Consider the following 20,357-nt stretch of genomic DNA (forward strand, 5'->3'; position numbering starts at 1 on the left):
ACTCGGGAGACTTGCTGTCACAGGTGGAGGATCCAGCGGTGGCCGTGAGTTACCTGAGTGACGTCATCGCTGATCGCGATACTCACCTCAGTTGCTGCGTGGAGGTGACAGGAGCGGCGGTGTTCTTCTGCAACTCCTGTCACCTTCATGTAGCAGAGCTGGAAGCGACGCGGGACCTCCGTGGATTACGTCGGACATGGATGGGTTTTTTGCGTACTTAATACACACGTACTGTCCCTTGCGTGCCGCAGTGAGTAGTGTCCGAGTAACCCGCCTAATCTAATAGTAAGGGCGTGGTAATAGGTTGCTGGCTGGACACCATGTGCATAAAAGTGTGAACAGCGCCCTATGCACACCACTAGTGTGCAATTTACCTTGCACCTGTAAAGCGTCCATCATGTTGAGAGGTTTGTCTGCATCCTGTTTGTGCATTAGGACTGCTTCTCACATGCGAGTTTCTCACAGTAGAGCACTGCGAGAAAATCTCGCATTGGAATCGGACACATGTTAGTGAATGGTTCAGCTCGCATTTGCGAGCATGCTGCATTTTTTTGAGTTTCTACTGCAAGTCTCTCCAATGCAAGTCCATGGGAGCGTGTAAAAAATCGGATGTCACGGGACGGCACTCACACCATCCTAGTGACATCTGATTTTCTAAATACATTTCTCGCATGTTTCCTAAAACACTGGACACGAGTGATGTCTCACAATGTCTGTCAATCACTATTCTCTGTCAGTCGGTCTCTCCCTCTCGGTCTCTATTCTCTCTCTGTCGGTGGGTCTGTCGGTCGGTCACTATCTCTGTCCCTCACTCTCTGTTCATGTCGGTCTATCCCTCTGCCTCCTCTCTCATACTCACCGATCCCCAAACACCAGCACGGCGCTGCACGGCGTTCACACTGCTCCAGCGGCTTCTCCTCTTTTGAAAAAGCCGGCCGCTCATTATTCAATCTCGTATTCCCTGCTTTACCCGCCCACCGGCACCTATGATTGGTTGCAGTCAGACACGCCCCCACGCTGAGTGACAGCTGTCTCACTGCAACCAATCACAGCAGCCGGTGGGCGTGTCTATGCTGTGCAGTAAAATAAATAAATAATTAAAAAAAACGGCGTGCGGTCCCCCCCAATTTTAATACCAGCCAGATAAAGCCATACGGCTGAAGGCTGGTATTCTCAGGATGGGGAGCTCCACGTTATGGGGAGCCCCCCAGCCTAACAATATCAGCCAACATCCGCCCAGAATGGCCGCTTCTATTAGATGCGACTGTTGTGGGACTGTACCCGGCTCTTCCCGATTTGCCCTGGTGCGTTGGCAATCGGGGTAATAAGGAGTTAATGGCAGCCCATAGCTGCCACTAAATCCTAGATTAATCATTGCAGGCGTCTATAAGACAGCCCCAATGATTAACCTGTAAATTAAAGCAGGGCCTCGGAGTCGTGGAGTCGGAGTTAGTTTTGGTTGGAGTCGGTAGAAATGTACCAACTCCGACTCCAGCTTTAAAAAAAAATGTATTAATATTTCATAATTGAACTTTCATATGAATTTTATAAATGTTACTCAAATATATATGTTCTATCAAACTATGAACAACAGTGATAAGCAGTTCTGCTGGAGATAGAGACATTTCTTACTTCTTGTGTGTCACTGTTCTCCACTACCCTTATCTAATCTTATACTTGGATAACCTCATGCTGCCCCAACCCCCCTACTTACAATGTATGAAACTGAAAGTGAAAATGTGTTGCAAATTCTTAAGGCCCCGTCACACTAAGCAACATCGCTAGCAACATCGCTGCTAACGAACAACTTTTGTGACGTTGCTAGCGATGTTGCTGTGTGTGACATCCAGCAACAACCTGGCCCCTGCTGTGAGGTCGTTGGTTGTTGCTGAATGTCCTGGGCCATTTTTTAGTTGTTGCTGTCCTGCTGTGAAGCGCAGATCGCTGTGTGTGACAGCGAGACAGCAACAACTAAATGTGCAGGCAGCAGGAGCCGGCTTCTGCAGAGGCTGGTAACCAATGTAAACATCGGGTAACCAAGAAGCCCTGTCCTTGGTTACCCGATATTTACCTTTGATACCAGACTCAGCCGCTCTCACGGTCAGTGCCGGCTCCTGCTCTGTACACATGTAGCTGCAGGACACATCGGGTTAATTAACCCGATGTGTGCTGTAGCTAGGAGAGCAAGGAGCCAGCGCTAAGCATTGTGCGCTGCTCCCTGCTCTGTGCACATTAGCTGCAGCACACATCGGGTAATTAACCCGATGTGTGCTGTAACTAGGAGAGCAGGGAGCCAGCGCTCAGTGTGCGCTGCTCCCTGCTCTCTGCACGTGTGGCTGGACACTGGTTGCTGGTGAGCACACCAGCAACTCGTGTAGCCACGCTCCAGCGATCCCTGCCAGGTTCAGGTTGCTGGTGGGATCGCTGGAGCGTCGCAGTGTGACAGCTCACCAGCAACCTCCTAGCAACTTACCAGCGATCCCTATCGTTGTTGGGATCGCTGGTAAGTTGCTTAGTGTGACTGGACCTTTAGTAGTAAAGCTCCTCCTCTAGACTAGATCATACTAGGTGTGCATCTTCCAAGCATCTCACAGCTGCCTGCTACTCAGAAGAGGAAGACTGTAAGAAGTATTATCCTTTCAACAAACTTTGCATCAGTTAACTGTGAGTACACGAGGAATAATAACAGTATTACTGACCACTATATCAGTTGTACGACCTGGCAATAATTTTGTACAATTGTTTTTAGGAAAAACAATTGTCATTTGGATTGTGAATGCAGAATTAAAAATCTGAGTGTCAAAGAAGCATCACATTAAATCAGCTGTATTTGAACATTTCACCATCACTCAAGATAGAAAACATTATGTCTGTCAGTGTATGACAAATAATTCAGACGAAAACAAATGCTGTGAAGCCAAGATGAGTGCATATTCAGGCAAAGATAAAAATGCTCCTACCAGAGCTTCTAATCTAAATAGACATTTACAGCGCTTTCATCCAGAAGTACTGAAACCAGTGGATGAGAGACTGCATCCAAACCAATGAACCAGTGCCCAGCTCTTCCAGCCAAACAAAGGAGCAGAGAACTTTGCAGCCATCAGTTGCAAGATATTTTGTCAGAGACAAAGTTACTGTGACAATGACAGTAGATACATTTAAAAAACAGATCATAGAGCTTGTTGTAAAGGATAGTGTGCCTATTTCATTATTTTCACGACCAGCTTTTATGTGTCTGAATGGGGAAATGGCCCGCAAGCTTAGTGTTTCTCTGGAGAGAGAGAGTATTAGAAAATTAGTAATCGAAGAAGCTTTTAAACAAAAGGAAGAACTTAAAAAAAACTCTCAAGACACGCTTTCTGTTTCTTAAAATGGATGCCTGCACACGTCACAGAGTGAACTATTTTGCCATCAATGTCCGATTTGTTTGTGACAAAAATGAAATGGTTACCAAGACATTGGCAGTAAAAGACACCAAAGCTCATCACACCAGTGAGTTTCTCCAGGTCTTGGTGGAAAAGGTTCTGCAAGACTATGAACTTAAAAAAGAGCAAGTTCTTTCTGTCGTAACTGACAATGCTTCAAATCTGATAAGTACTATTAAGCTAATGAATGAGAGTAATGATGGTGACCAGCAGGTAGAAGAACAGTCTGGGTCCACACACACAAATGTTTGAAATAGAGGAACACAGTATTGTAACTGAGGAGCAAACTGAAGTTGCTTCAGATGAACAGCAACATGATAGTTTAGATGATCTTGTTGAAACTGTGTTAATATGTTCTTTCATTCATCACATGCACTGTGTTGTGCATACGCTACAGCTAGCTATAAGAGACAGTCTGCAAGAAGGACATGCTGCTGCACTGATTGGCAAGGTGAGAAAATTGGCTACTGTTGCCAGAACCCCTAAGGTTGACTCAATTTTGAAGAGACGTGCTGGAAAAGGGGCAATTATTGATCAAGCCACACGATGGGGCAGTACTTACTTAATGATTCAGCGCTTGGTTGAACTGAAAGCTTTTCTTGTAGACATGGCTAACCCTCAACTGACGCTAAAATTGCTAGAACACCCATTTACAGTGACTAAAAAATTACAAGCAGAGGACTTAACTCCAGGTATTTTCTTAAAGGAGTGGAAGAACCTGATATTTCGCCTGTTCCAAAGAGGAGGGTTAATTGCAAGTGGCATTGCTACATCAATGAAACGGAGAGAGGAGCTACTATTACAAAATAACATTCTTTTGGCAGCTGTTTATGTAGACCCAATGCATCGGATTCTTCTAGATGATCAACAGCTAAGTAAAGGAAAAGAAGGTCTGTTTGAAATAGCAGTAAGGATGAAAGGGTTGCAGAACAGTCAGGAGGAACAAGAAGAATTTGGTCGTCCTGCCACATCTTCACCCTCATCATCAACTGATGAAGAATTTAATTTCGAAAAATATTTGGATCACAAGGACCGTGCAAAGTGTTCCCGCATAGAAGAAGAGTCATCCCCATCAAGGAACACAGCCAGTACATTTCAGCAGAATTTTTAATGTGCACTAAAAGAAATTGAGAAATTTGACCGTTCATCAAAAATAACAGTGCAACAAGCGATTCCTCTGTATCCTGACATTGTCAGAGATGTTGCCCGAGTGGTTACTGCTTTGCCACCAACACAAGTTAGTGTAGAGAGGTTGTTCTCTGCTCTCAAAATAATTAGATCAGATTTGAGGGCATCCGTGAAGGAGGATCTGACAGAGGCAATACTTTTTCTAAGGACAAATTTATAGATTTCTTCTTATTAACTGCATAAAAGTGTTTATTGCATATTTACTTACAGTTTAGAAAAGTTTATAAAAGTTATTTGCTATATTCTAATTGTATTCTAATAAATGTAGTTTTTGCTCTAAGTGGTCTGATTACTTATATGATGGTGAGAAACTGAATAAGCACGATGTTAATATTTTACAACAGTAAATTTGTTGTTATGAATTGGCCATTTATGAAGGAGTCGGAGTCAGAGCCGGAGTCTGAGTCGGAACCTGATAAAATCCAGGAGTCGGAGTCGCAACTGTGGCTTACCGACTCCACAGCCCTGAATTAAAGTTAATAAACACACACAGTAAAAAAATCCTTTATTTGAAATAATAAACAATAACAAAGACCCTCGTTCACCACTTTATTAAGTACGCAAAAAACCCATCCATGTCCGACGTAATCCACGGAGGTCCCGCGTCGCTTCCAGCTCTGCTACATGAAGGTGACAGGAGCTGCAGAAGAACACCGCCACTCCTGTCACCTCCACGCAGCAACTGAGGTGAGTATCGCGATCAGTGATGACGTCACTCAGGTAACTCACGGCCACTGCTGGATCCTCCACCTGTGACAGCAAGTCTCCTGAGTGACAGCGATGAAGTCACAGGTGAGTTGCAGTCACGGGGGGAGGATCCAGCTGGCTGCGGGTAACCTGATAGCTGTCTAATCAAAATTACCATCAATATATGGGAACAGCATTGCCACTAGGTTAATATATGACCCAGAAATTCCCAGACATGGAGGGAGGGAGTAAGAAGGGGGAGCAAAGGAAAGGGTAAAAACACTTGTGAAATGTGGGTGGACAATTAGAAGATATATTTACCTGTATTAGTAATGGAGACCAGCCAGGTACACAGGACGCCCTACACGTGTTTCAGCACACGCCTTCGTCCAGAGGCCCCTTCTTACTCCCTCCCTCCATGCCTGGGAATCTCTGGGTCATATATTAACCTAGTGGCAATGCTGTCCCCATATATTGATGGTAATTTTGATTAGACAGCTATCGTTTTTCATATTGTTGGTTCATTATGCTAGTGAGCCTTTTGACATATGGGGAGTGATATATTAAGGTATATATTAAGGTATGAGACACAGCAAGGAATTGCTACCTAGTATATTGAGTTAACTATTTTTATCTGGATGACCAGTTGAGTACTTTGTAATGTTTTTAATATCACTGTGATGTTGTGTTCCCCAATACTTGAACAATAAATCTAATTGCATATTATATGGACTTTTTGATCGTATTTTTTTCTCCTTTTTTGTCTACTTTGTAACGATTGTCCATTATATAGTCCTTATATTCCACATGAATATTAATGACAGTCTATGTATTTATGATATTGTTTGTACATGGCTAACATGTGGAAGTATGTTTTGTCATCAGTCTGCTAATATACATGTAGTGTAGTTAAAAGATTCAGAATAACATTTCTTCAATCCATCTCAATATTTTCACTTCCCTTGATGTTCTATCAATATCACATCCTTGATATCAATCTCTCCTCATCTAATCTCCCCCCACCCACCCCCGCCCCGAGGAGAATTCTCCTTTTTTTTCTCCACATGCTAAATTTACTGGTTTCAGTCGACCTTATTTTACAGATCTTCAAATACAAAAGCTAACACTTCTCTTTTTTTGCAATTTCAACATTTCTCTTGTGTTCTCCTATTCCTTCTGCACCAGAAACTGCATACATTCACAAGATTATATAAACAAATGTCTAGATTCTATCTCAGTAAACAAAACAAATCAAAAGAATCGTCTACCGCTACTCTAGCGTGAATGTTTAGTGTGAAAACTTGCTTCGGGAAAGAATCAGATTGCATGCCAAAACCAGTATCACGTGGGTGGCAAGAGATTTCATTCACCCTCACTATACACCAGCAGTACATTGATATTACAAGTACCAATGTCTGTTTATACTACATCACCTCATAAAGACGGTCTATCCAAAACTCCGTAACTTGATCAAGGCCAAGGTTAAGGATTTTCCCTAATGCTATTCTTCTCCTAGGATCACGAAGAACACATTTCCATCCACTAAGTATAGCCAGGGCTCTTTGCCATCAGCTCAATTCTTAGCAGAAACCGGTGAAAACCCCCCTTTCAAATCTTCTCTCCATTGAAGACCAGGCTCCCGGACCTTATCAATTATTTCAATTATTGGACTTGTCACACATAGATGTATCTGCAGTCTACTTGCTGCCCTATAAACCGTTAACTTCACCAAAGCACAACTTCCTTTTTTCACATAACACAGCTGGGTACAGTAATGCAACGCACTTCGTCTTTCCACGAGTGACTCTGCTATTTTCAGACAAACAGAGAAAAGACGAACCAACACATATTGACATAAAATAAAGATACAAGACTTAATATGCAGGTGTCTGAACTCGCCAATTACACAGTTACAAAGAGTTTATAACTCGCTTCATACCAGAATTAAGCTTATATCTACTTCCCCTTTTTCTCTAAAATCAGTGGAGCTAAGAACTTTTGCTTTTTCACGGAACAGATAAAGATACACATCACACATTACATTATGCAGACGTGTTAAGCGATATTATGACCAGATTCGCACTAGGACTTTTATCTCACAGAGATCGGTCATCCGGTGTCTTGACTCGGGCAGTCTACACCCCCCCTTCCAAACGGAAACACATGTGGGTTTATTAAGGCAAGATAAGAAATCTTCTTACCCTTTTTTGTTGACTTGTGCAATCTCCCCCCCATGTGTTCCGTTTGGAAAATGAAGGTGACAACACAGCTGTCTTTTGTCCATATATTTCGTCCTAGGTGGCGTTGGGCGCCATCTGATAAGGGGGGCATAATTTAGGGTGATGCAATCCAAATTATGCATCCACGTTTTAAACCTGGCTGCATTCCAAATCACGAGTCATTTGTCAGTTGCATGCATGCTGTTCGCCCACACAGACCAGTGATGTACGAGATGTACACAGATCTACGTAGGAAATATGCTTTAATTTTAGAAGTTCAGATACATTTAAAGAAATTAGTTGACTAGGAGCCAAGAATGCGTTACATGTTTCCTATTGGGTAAACGGCAAAAAGAGATTATTCTGAGATATATATGTATATGTGTTTCATCATTTTATATTAAGCTAAGCCAGCATGATTCACTAATGACCAGAAAGTCCCGTAGCTGCGTACATTTCAAACGCCTTTTTGAGTCCTGTTTTTGGATATCTTCATATAATTCTTTATACTGATAACAGTCCATAACCATGTCCATAACACACTCAACCATATTTTATTTACTGAATCTGGCTATGCAGCTTTAACCTGTGGCTTTATTCAAGTTAAGGATTGTTCTAGTCTATGGAATGAAAAAATCGGAAAGATCCAGCACATCTCAATAAAAATTAAAACATGACTTTATTTTAAAAAATATAGATTAAAAGCCATGGATTAACCATGATAAGATAAGCATCTACATCTACGCGTTGCAGTCAAAACATGCCATTAATCATGGTCATGATTTAAAGCATGTTTTGCCTGAATATTTCTTCCTCAGTACTGCTGTATAATTTCTTCTTTGCTACTGCCATGTCTGTCTGTGTGCTGAGAAAGAAATGCCAGAATCTAAATTTGTGTGTGCTGTGCATAAAAGACATCATAGCAGCTAATCTCTGTTCATTAGCTAAGAGAAAAGGGAAAATCAGATTTAGAGCTTAGCGAGGGGAAGACTGATGAAAAATGCAGTATGTAAGTCAGATAATGTCTAGTAGTTGTGTTATTCCTCAAGAACACATAGATAACAGCATATTAGGAAAAGTTACCTGAAATGAAAGGTATGCTTTCAAGGGTTGGTTCCACTATTAAAAGTAATCACTGGTGGTGGTCACAATAGACAAATTCCCACCAATCTGCAAGATATCACACAACCTAAGGATAGGTGATACATTTTAATGTTGGAAATAACCCCTTAAGTACACCATTTCTTGCTAGAGAACTGAAAATCCGACCATGTATAAATTCCTAGTTGTTGCCTTTTATTCCTGATATGAGTTTGTGCAAACAACTAAAGACTATAAAGTAAAGGTTGTTGATTTTTTGTTACTTTTTTTTTGTAGTATACGCACAGTTGGATATTTGGCTGCAGTGATACAGATTCATCCAAATGGTATGTATTATGTTCATGTACATATCTGTTTTTCGAGAAATAAGCTATAGCATTTTTTAAACAAAAACACTGTATAGCCATATAAATAAAATAAAGTTTTTTAATACAAAGTTGTCCACCCTTAAATAGGTTGTCCCATGAATAAAGTACATTTTAACCATCAAATCTTGGAATAACAGTAAGTTCCGCAATTGGATGCGGTAATTTTTTTTCCCTGTGCTGAAATAATCTTATATATGTGTCCCTGCTATGTACTCTGTAATGGACTTGTCAGAATGTTCAGGAACATGGTTTGAACAAACCACAACTCATGGACAGGGGAGGACGCAAAAGAGAGTATACAGACATTTAATTACAGCATGGAATTGCAGCTGATTCTTTGTGTGATGTAAAACATTTGTTGCTTGTTTTTAAACATGTTTTAACTCATAGCAATAGTACAGCATGGAATTGCAGGTGATTATCGGTATACTCTTTTGCTTCCTCACCTGCCCAGGAGCTGTGGTATGATCAGACGATGTCCCTATATGGTCAGACACGGCCATTATACAGTACATAAGAGGAACTCATTTATAGGATTATGTCAGAACGGGTATATTTGTTAACACCTCCAATTGTGGAACTTATTTTTTTTATTATAATTTACATTGTTCATTAGAATGCCCCTTAACTTTTCTTAAAATAACCCAAGTTTTGATATTTTCACTCCAGTTTTGGGCAAATGTGGCTAAGCTAGTAAAGAGCCGAAATGGGTATTGTGGTCATAGTTTGTATTTCTTTGCAGATGCAGGAAGTTTAGGTTGAGAAAATAGATTACTTAATTTAGAGTCTTCATTTATAGTCTCCATTAGAAGACATGTTACTGTATATGTGACAGTTTTTCCAGATGCCAATCCCTTGGTTAATCTACACTAGAAAGATAAGGGTGCAGTGAAGCTCGCATTAAGGATGCAGTTTGTGTTTTATTCTGGTGTGCCTCTGTCGTTGGGGGTCACGGAATTCGTGACGCATATCCGGCCTCGTTAGCGACGTCGTTGCATGTGAAACGCAGGAAAGACCGTTAACGATCAAAATTACTCACCTTTTCATTGATCGTTGACGCGTCGTTCCTTTCCCGAATATCGTTGCTGTTGCAGGACGCAGGTTGTTCATCGTTCCTGCGGCAGCACACAACGCTATGTGTGACACCGCAGGAATGAGGAATATCACCGTGTCTGCGGCCACCGGCAATGAGGAAGGAAGGAGGTGGGCGGGATGTTCCGCCCACTCATCTCCGCCCCTCCACTTCTATTGGACGGCTGCCGTGTGACGTCGCCGTGACGCCGCACGAACCACCCCCTTAGAAAGGAGGCGGTTCGCCGGCCACAGCGACATCATAAGGAAGGTAAGTCCGTGTGACGGGTGTTAACAATGTTGAGCGCCACGGGCAGCGATTTGCCCGTGACGCACAACCGACGGGGGCGGGTACGCTTGCTAGCGATATCTATACCGATATCGCAGCGTGTAAAGTGGCCTTTAACCAAACCTTTAAGGTGTCTCTAAGTGGTGGGTTAGCAAGCCCTGTTATAACTCTTTTGAAAGGAAGCCATAGGATTCTAAGGTGTTCAGGCACAAGAAGTAGTAAATCTGTCTCTTGTCTTACACATGAATCTGTAATTTTTAGAAATATCCCATATATTGCCATAATTGTTCTTTGAGCACAAGAGAAAAGAGTGCTGTTTGGCTTTTTGAGGTAGGGTTTTGCTGTATTAATTTGTTGACACCATGATAAAACTGCAGAGCCCCTAAGGTGACATGTAACAGGAGGAGCCTGGAAACTACATCCCTAAATGAATTAATGTAAGAGTGTAGCTAGCATTTTGATCTTTCAGGTGTTGAACATATTTTTTTATTTTCACAGTCATTTATTAAAAAAAATATTTTTTTAACCTCAAATTTAAATTTTAACACAGTATAAAAAGCACCTAGTAATTTGTAACACAATTTCTACCGGACAATGCCAGTACCCCATATGTGATGATAAACTACTGCTTGGACACATGGCAGGGCCAAGCTTGAATTTTGTAGTTTGAATTTTGCTGGATTTAGTTATAGATAGCTATGTTGAATGTTCAAAAACAGTGGAAACCCCCAGAAGGGACATCATTTTGAAACTACGTTCCACAATTCTCCTGCAGGTTTTTTTAACAAAATCCTTTGGACACAGCTGTAAAACTTCAAAATTCAATGTTTTGCCAATTAAAATTTTACTTTAGAGCACTTTTTTTCTTACAGAAGTTATTGATAAAAGAAACAACCTAAAATTTGCAGTGTAATTTCTCCTGAGTATGACAATATCCCATATGTCACGATTACGTAATATTTGGGCACACAAGAAAGCAAGAGGTGGGCACACTAATAAAGCAAGAGGTGCCATTTGGCATATGTAGCACAGAATTTGTTTGAATAATTTTTGTGCGCCATGTTACTTTGTCATAACATTTGAGTTATCAATGCGGTTGAAAATAGGAAGTACTAATACTTACTTTTCTCAACTGCCTTGATACCTCAGATGGATGGAAACATGAGGATCAGTGAATTCTCTTGTTTGCTTGCCTGGCTGTCTTCAGAAAGACTGCACGGACCAGGGCTCATCCCACTGAAAGCCCACACTCTTTCCCCATGGGCAGAACACTACTCAGAGAACACCGGGTGACAGGACCACACATTGGTAAGACTATATTAGTTCACCAACAGTCAAAAACATATCGTACATTCCCAGTTAAGAACTAAAGATCGTACAAGCGGCAGAGTCTCACCCTTCCACTGACCCACCAGGGATTAGAATGTTCGTGACTTTGGGGCTTCCAGGGCCAATTATCCCAACCAGCAGCACCCCGCTTTTGGTGGGCGCCCACTGAGAGGGGATAGTGGCAAGCTTAGGAAGCTGACCTATACAAGCAAGTTATGTAGCTAGGTGACCAAGTTGCTCCAACTTTGGGTTCTCCAAGCAAATTTGTGGGCTCAGCGCTCAGTGTTGAGCAGTTAAGCAGTTCTGTGATCATCCAGCTAGAACTGTAGGTCCTAGGCTGAAGTCCTGTAGATTATAAATCTGTTGACAGGAGCAAGGCCCCTTTTTATGCACCTTTGTTCTCATTTCAAGGTATTGGGTCTTACAGGATTGGTGGGAGATGGCTGTTCTCTCAATGGTTGCTAGGTCAATTCGACTGAATAAGTTTCCTCTGAATTATGTAGTCAAAAGCAATCCAAATTTACGGACAATAGGGCTCCAGTCAGTGTGACATGAGACTAGGTTCTCTAATACTAAACAAAGGAACCATACGTCTGGCCTAATTAAGAACAGTTTTCACCCACCACACAAGTGGCCTGATGCTAGGTTGTCACAGTGGCCATATTTTGAAACTTAAAGATCTCTAGAAAGAGATTCATTTGGTGGTCACTGGACCCAATATATATATATATATATATATATATATATATATATATATATATATGTTTATATTTATAAAGTTTGGACACACCTTCTCATTCAAAGTGTTTTCTTTACTTTCATGACTCTGAAAATTGTAGATTCACATTGTAGGCATCAACACTATGAATTAACACACGTGGAATGAAATACTTAACAAAAAAGTGTGAAACAACTGAAAAAATGTCTTATATTCTAGGTTCTTAAAAGTAGCCACCTTTTGCTTTGATTACTGCTTGGCAGACTCTTGGCATTCTCTTGATGAGCTTCAAGAGGTAGTCACCGGAAATGGTCTTCCAACAGTCTTGAAGGAGTTCCCAGGGATGCTTAGCACTTGCTGGCCCTTTTGCCTTCACTCTGCAGTCCAGCTCACCCCAAACCATCTCGATTGGGTTCAGGGCTGGTGACTGTCTCACAGCAAGAGTAAATGTATATATCACAGATTCCCGCTACTGGAATATATATAATATATACATATATACACCTCCGTACCCTTAATGATAGCACTCCAATAATTCTATGAAATAACAATTACGCTGCCACCACCCAGACTTTCTATAGGTAGCTGGGGACCCGTTTGAGATAGCATAAGGCCCTTCGGGTTTATTGGATTCGTATATAAAGCATGAGGAAGAAACTATTAAATTTTTATATATTTAATCCGAAAATAGGCAGTGTTTAAAAAAATATACAAGCATTTACAAAAGGGAACAATACACATTACGGCATAGACAGTTACATAAAATAAAAGGTCACTCAGGTGAAAGATATTAGCGTCATATTTTATATCTCGATTTTACAGTTACATTGATACCAAACACAACGCCTCTAGTACAATTTTACTGGCCAATACTAATTGGTTGTGATTCCGGCGATCTCCCCGTCGGGCGAGATGGTGCGCTGGGTTCCGCACGACACAGGGATTCTGGCAATATGTTTTTTATTTTTCTAGCATTAAAGCAGCACTTAAAACCTGCTTTGGAAGTTTTCCCGCCAATAGCACAAAGGATTGTCTTTCTCTGCATCTACTTTTTCTGTAGATCTACCATCCCTATGTCATAAATACCTTAAGCTTCCAGGCCGATCAGACAATCGTCATGACGATCTGTGGCTGAGGGTGGAAACGAGGGGGGTGAAGAACCCTCAACAGTTGTACATGACAACATACATACATACAGTACAGACCAAAAGTTTGGACACACCTTCTCATTCAAAGTGTTTTCTTTACTTCCATGACTCTGAAAATTGTAGATTCACATTGAAGGCATCAAAACTATGAATTAACACACGTGGAATGAAATGCTTAACAAAAAAGTGTGAAACAACTGAAAATATGTCTTATATTCTAGGTTCTTCAAAGTAGCCACCTTTTGCTTTGATTACTGCTTGGCAGACTCTTGGCATTCTCTTGATGAGCTTCAAGAGGTAGTCACCGGAAATGGTCTTCCAACAGTCTTGAAGGAGTTCCCAGGGATGCTTAGCACTTGCTGGCCCTTTTGCCTTCACTCTGCGGTCCAGCTCACCCCAAACCGTGGTTGGATCCTTGCTATTTTTCTACAAATATGCTATTTAAATGGCTGATATGATGGGCCCAGCTTATGCTGGGCGTTTTGTGGCTTCTCCGGGTATGAGCGCGCCTCTGAGATTTCTGTCTGTGTGATTTGCTACCCCATTTAAGATCTCATGTAGGCACTGTTATTTCTGGGGGTGGACAAGTGCAGATGGATAACTCAGCTCTCGCAACGTCATGAAGATGTTACCGATTATGTGCCATCCCCAGGATGGAGACCTGGTGGGGGACATGTACTAGGATGGGGACAAATATACCAGGAGGGGCCATGATGAGGGTGATGTGTCAAGATGGGAGAATAATGGGACCATGATGTGGGCCATGTACCAGGATGGGGTCCTGTACCAGGATGGGGATAAATATACCAGGAGGGACCATGATGAGGGCTATGTACCATGATGGGAACAAATATACCAGGATGGGGCCATAATAAAGGCCATATACCAGGATGGGGCCATGATGAAAGCTATGTAACAGGATGGGGACAAATATACCAGCAGGGGCCATGGTGAGGGCCATTTACCAGAATGGGGACATATATATTACACCTGGATTGGTCCATGATAAGGGCCACGTACCAGGATTTGGACAAATATACCAGGAGGGGCCAAGGATGGGGACACATATATTTGTCCCATCCTAGTATATATATCAGGAGGGGCCAAGGATGTGGACAAATATTCCAAAATCAGAACAAATATACCAGGATGGGGGACTTATTTACCAGTAAGTGTCCCAGGATGGGGGGCATATTTTCCAGGATGGGGGATATTTACCAGGATGGGGGATATATATATCCCAGAATGGGGGACATATTTACCAGGAAAGAGCTCAGGATAGAGTACATTAGAACAGAATGGGTGTAACCCTCTCCACTTGAGATGGTAGCGGACCCACTGGACCACAAGGGGACCATGGGCCTACCCTTTAGTGAGAGAGGCTTTACTAAGCGCCCACTGTAAGTAAGATGCCAGGTGCTACTCCCAGGACAGAGACTGGGACTGTGGCAGCTGACTGCCAGAGCAAAGATGGACACAGGTACAAACAGGCTGAGTCTCTAGTGTAGACAGGGACAACCAGGATAGCTGAAGCAGACTGCACAGGCAGGGCAGACAAGCAGAGTCACTAGCAAGACTGGGACCACAGGAGTGGCTGACGCAGATGACACAGCCAGGATGGACAGGTAGTGTCACTAGTAAGGCTGGAACCCGGGGAGTAGCTGAACCAAATGGCTCGGCCAGGACAGACAGACAGTCACTAGCAATGCTGGGACCTCCGGAGAGGCTGAGGCAAATAGCATGGCCAGGACGAACAGGCAGAGTCGCTAACGAGGCTGTGACCAACAGAGTAGCTGAGGCAGATGACACGACCAAGATGGACAAGCAGTCACTAGAGCCAACAGGGCAGGACAGGCAGGAACCAAGTGCCAACAGGGCAGGATGAACTGGAACCAGTACCAAAATGGCAGGATGGACTGTAACCAGGTACCAACAGGGCAGAATGGACAGGAACCAGGTACAAGTAGAACAGGATGGACAAGCAACCAGGTACAGGCAGGACAGGACAAAAAAGGGGACGTGACAATTAGTTGGCTAGGGCACAGAACCACTAACTAACTGAACACGAGTATTGATTAGGCCCCTCCCCTAGTGGGAGGGTGCCTCAACTACCCAGTGCCTCTCAGTGATAGGCTGAGAGGCACATCCTGATAGTGACACGCTGGTCCTTTAAGAAAAGGGCAGCGAGGCATGCATATGTCCCAGGATCACTCCCAAAGGACCTGTGATGTGCTCACAGGCTTTGGGGGAGGAAACAGGAAACACCCACATGGAGGAGAATGGGGATGCTGTGCAGCATGGTGAGAGTCAGCCGCGGGGGTGAATTAGCACGCATCCCTGCTGGGAGGAGAGCAAGGGGTGCAGGTAAGCCAGCGCTACAGTACCCCTCCTTACACCCCCCTTTCTTAAGCCTGAAGAAGGGCTTCTCTCCTCGAAGTCAATGATACCTGTCAGGCAAGCGGAAAGCAGGATAGGCTGGCAAGACAAAATCACAGGAGATCAGCAAGGAAGGGCACCAACCAGGCAGTTCTCAGGGCATAGCAGGACCCAGCGGGGCACCTAACCAGATTTTCAGTCCAGAACAAACTCGAACATGGATCAAAGACAGACCTAGAAAAAAACAGAAAATACAGGTTTGGGAGAGCAATGAAAGGGAATCTACTCCGAATGCGTATCACCCACTCATGGTTCCATAGGTTCAGATATGAAGCGTCCTGGTTCAGAATGGAGCATTCTATCCATGCGTTACACTGACAAGAGCTTCAGAAGACGTCAGATGGGAATCTGGTAATGCACCACAGGCTCAGGAACGAAGCTCCTCAGAGAACTGGAGTCCACATGAATCTCTGATTGCGTATTTCTAGAGTGTAGTTCCCCAGGCACTGAAACAAATCATATGGGTTTAGATTTCAGCATTCCACCCACACACACACACGACACCGACAAGAGCTTCTTCAAAGGGGTCAGATGGGGGTCTGGTAATGCACCACCACAGCTTGCTAAATAAAATTTGCCACAGTACTGGAGTTCAGATGAGCCTCTGAATGTGTCTCTCCCATACATTGCTCCACAGGCTTAGAAACTAAACGTAAGGGTTCGAATAGTAGCATTCCACCCATGCACAGCACCAACCAGTGCTTCAAAAGACGTTGGATGGAAGTCTGGTAATGCTCCACCACAGCTCGCTAAAAGGAACTCCTCACAGAACTGAGGTCCAGATGAGTTGTCTCAGAGGAACTCCTTTAACAGGAACCTTGGCTTGGAATTTTTTTCTTTGCAGATCAGAGGTTTTGACACAGGTCACTTTTATAGGCTCAGGAACAGCAGCAGGATCCCTGGAAATAAAAGCCTCTGGAAGGAAGGAGCCGGACGGACAGTTTTCTTCACTCGGGAAACTTCCATTTCATGGTATAGTTCAGACTAAGGCAAAAAATGGAGTCAGCGGAGTCCATGGACTGTAAACTGTAACGCTTGCCGCCAGAGATGGTAAAGTAACGAGCTGAAGTAGACCCACTGGACCACAGGGGGACCCTAGGCCTACCCTTGAATGGGAGGGGCTTATATAATATGTAATATTGGTGCTTACTTGAGTTACAGGCAACAAGCAAAACAGACTTGTTTGGGCTAAAGAACACAAGGAATGGACATTAGACCAGTGGAGATCTGTGCTTTGGTCAGATGAGTCCAAATTTTAGATCTTTGGATCCAACCACCGTGTCTTTGTAGAAAAGGTGAATGGATGGACTCTACATGGCTGGTTCCCACCGTGAAGCATGGAGGAGGAGGTGTGATGGTGTGGGGGTGCTGTGCTGGTGACACTGTTGGGGATTTATTAAAAATTTAAGGCATACAGAACCAGCATGCCTACCACAGCATCTTGCAGCGGCATGCTATTCTATCTGGTTTGTGTTTAGTTTGACCATCATTTATTTATCAACAGGACACTGACCCCAAACACACCTCCAGGTTGTGTAAGGGCTAATTGACTAAGGGTGGCTTTACATGCTACGATATCCAGCCCGATATCGCTGGCATGCGACCCACCCCCATCGTTTGTGAGAAACGGGCATATCGCTGCCCGTCGCACACAAAATCTGGCACCCCCGTCACACATACTTACCTAAAAATGACTAAAGGTGCCAAATACACCGGAACAAAATAACCCAATTAGTATTGCAAAAGATAGAGGGTATATAACCAATTATCAAAAAGTTCCATGCATGTCATATTATGGGCATGAGGCCCCGGCTATATGTATAAACAGAACTGAAATTACCAAAAAACCATACAGAAAGCCATAAAATGTAATTTTTATTAAATTAAAGATAAAAACAAGGTATAGACATAAAGCCCCTGATGAAGGCTTTATGCTGAAACACGTGTAGGGACGGACGCCAGCACCAGCAGGAGGAGATGCCATTAGGTAATTTTTTGGTACAACTTGCTATGGATCTGATTTGATGGTATAATCCTGATTTCTATTTACACCCTCTATTACTCATCATCTTGCCTGCTTATACATATATTTGCTTGACTATTGCTTAAACCTTTTTTGACAATATAAAGCAGTGCTACATATAGCGTTGTACTGGCATATTTGTCTTACTCACTTTCTCCCCTGCTGTTCATGTTGGTGTTTTTTCAATCACTTTGTCTATACCTTGTTTTTATCTTTAATTTAATAAAAATTACATTTTATGGCTTTCTGTATGGTTTTTTGGTAATTTCACATACTTACCTGCATAGCAACGTCGCTGTGACCGGCGTACCACCTCCTTTCTAAGGGGGCGGTCCGTTCGGCGTCACAGCGACGTCACTAAGCGGTCGCCCAATGAAAGCGGAGGGGCGGAGATGAGCGGGACGTAACATCCCGCCCACCTCCTTCCTTCCGCATTGTGGCCGGAGGCAGGTAAGGAGATGTTCCTCGTTCCTGCGGCGTCACGTGTAGTGATGTGCACTGCCGCAGGAACGAGGAACGACTTCGCCCCTGCGACAGCAGCGATAACTGACAGCGGACCCCCATGTCAACGAGGAGCAATTTTGGGCGTTTTTGCAACGATCCAAAATCGCTCCTAGGAGTCACACGCTACGACATCGCTACAGCGGCCGGATGTGCGTCACAAAATCCGTGACCCCAACGAGATCGCTGTAGCGAAATCGTAGCGTGTAAAGCCCGCTTAAGAAGGAGAGTAATGGGGTGCTACGCCAGATGACCTGGTCTCCACAGTCACCAGACCTGAACCCAATCGAGATGGTTTGGGGTGAGCTGGACCGCAGAGTGAAGGCAAAAGAGCCAGCAAGTGCTAAGCATCTTTGGGAACTCCTTCAAGACTGTTGGAAGACCATTTCCAGTGACTACCTCTTGAATCTCATCAAGAGAATGCCAAGAGTGTGATAAGTAGTAATGAAAGCAAAAGGTGGCTACTTTGAAAAACCTAGAATATAAGACATATTTTCAGTTGTTTCACACTTTTTTAAGTATTTCATTCCACATTTTTAATTCATAGTTTTGATGCCTTCAATGTGAATCTACAATTTTCAGAGTCATGAAAGTAAAGAAAACACTTTGAATGAGAAGGTGTGTCCAAACTTTTGGTCTGTACTGTATGTATGTATGTTGTCATGTACAACTGTTGAAGGTTCTTCACCCCTCTAGTTTCCACCCTCAGCCACAGATCGTCATGACGATTATCTGATCGGCCTGGAAGCTTAAGGTTTTTATGACATGGGGATGGTAGATCTACAGAAAAAGTAGATGCAGAGAAAGACAATCCTTTGTGCTATTGGCGGGAAAACTTCCAAAGCAGGTTTTAAGTGCTGCTTTAATGCTAGAAAAATGAAAAACATATTGCCAGAATCCCTGTGTCGTGCGGAACCCAGCGCACCGTCTCGCCCGACGGGGAGATCGCCGGAATCACGACCAATTAGTATTGGCCAGTAAAATTGTACTAGAGGCGTTGTGTTTGGTATCAATGTAACTGTAAAATTGAGATATAAAATATGACGCTAATATCTTTCACCTGAGTGACCCAGGAGCAAAGATAAGAAAAACCCTAGAATTATGGAACTTTGTGAACATCAGAGCACAGCCCACAAGAGACCATAAAATGATGTCACAGAGAAAGGGGGGTTAGCTAAGGCATAATAGGAACTATCTCCTTTCTGGGGGGTCAGTGAATACTTGGAGGGCATCATGAAGGGTGATGCTGGCCGTTCTTCTACCATCTTGGAGTTCCCTCCACTCCCTAAGTAGACGCCACTTCTATGGCACAAGCTTAGAAATTTTCACGTTTTATACCTTTTATTTTATGTAACTGTCTATGCCGTAATGTGTATTGTTCCCTTTTGTAAATGCTTGTGTATTTTTTTAAACACTGCCTATTTTCGGATTAAATATATAAAAATTTAATAGTTTCTTCCTCATGCTTTATATACGAATCCAATAAACCCGAGGGGCCTTATGCTATCTGAAACGGGTCCCCAGCTACCTGTAGAAAGTCTGGGTGGTGGCAGCGTAATTGTTATTGCATAGAATTATTGGAGTGCTATCATTAAGGGTACGGAGGTGTATATATATATTCTATTAGCGGGAATCGGTGATATATACATTTACCCTTGCTGTGAGACCTCCAATATTTGGCATTATTAGCTCAGCAGCCTCATCTTATGCATTGTCCTGCAGTAGCAAAAGTGGCCTGCAGACAAGGGAGGCGCTAGAGAGTAGTCGTGTTTGTGACAAATCAGGGAACAGCTGCGGATTTCTGAGTGACTTCCCCGCCTGTTCATGACATATGTACATATATATATATGTGTG

General features: G+C 43.1%; 1 protein-coding gene across 6 annotated transcripts in view; it reads left to right on the forward strand.

Annotated features, from left to right (window-relative positions):
• The window catches only part of PGAP1 (post-GPI attachment to proteins inositol deacylase 1), a 1,652,111-nt gene that overhangs the window by 445,770 nt on the left and 1,185,984 nt on the right, over nucleotides 1-20,357 (forward strand). For all 6 annotated transcript variants that reach the window (XM_075317804.1, XM_075317801.1, XM_075317803.1 and 3 more), the window contains one exon: nucleotides 8,897-8,946. In XM_075317804.1, the coding sequence (XP_075173919.1) occupies nucleotides 8,897-8,946 (50 nt within the window). The remainder of the gene's footprint in view (nucleotides 1-8,896; nucleotides 8,947-20,357) is intronic.

Source organism: Anomaloglossus baeobatrachus, chromosome 7 (genome assembly GCF_048569485.1).
Source record: "Anomaloglossus baeobatrachus isolate aAnoBae1 chromosome 7, aAnoBae1.hap1, whole genome shotgun sequence".
In the NCBI taxonomy this organism is placed as follows: Eukaryota; Metazoa; Chordata; class Amphibia; order Anura; family Aromobatidae; genus Anomaloglossus; species Anomaloglossus baeobatrachus.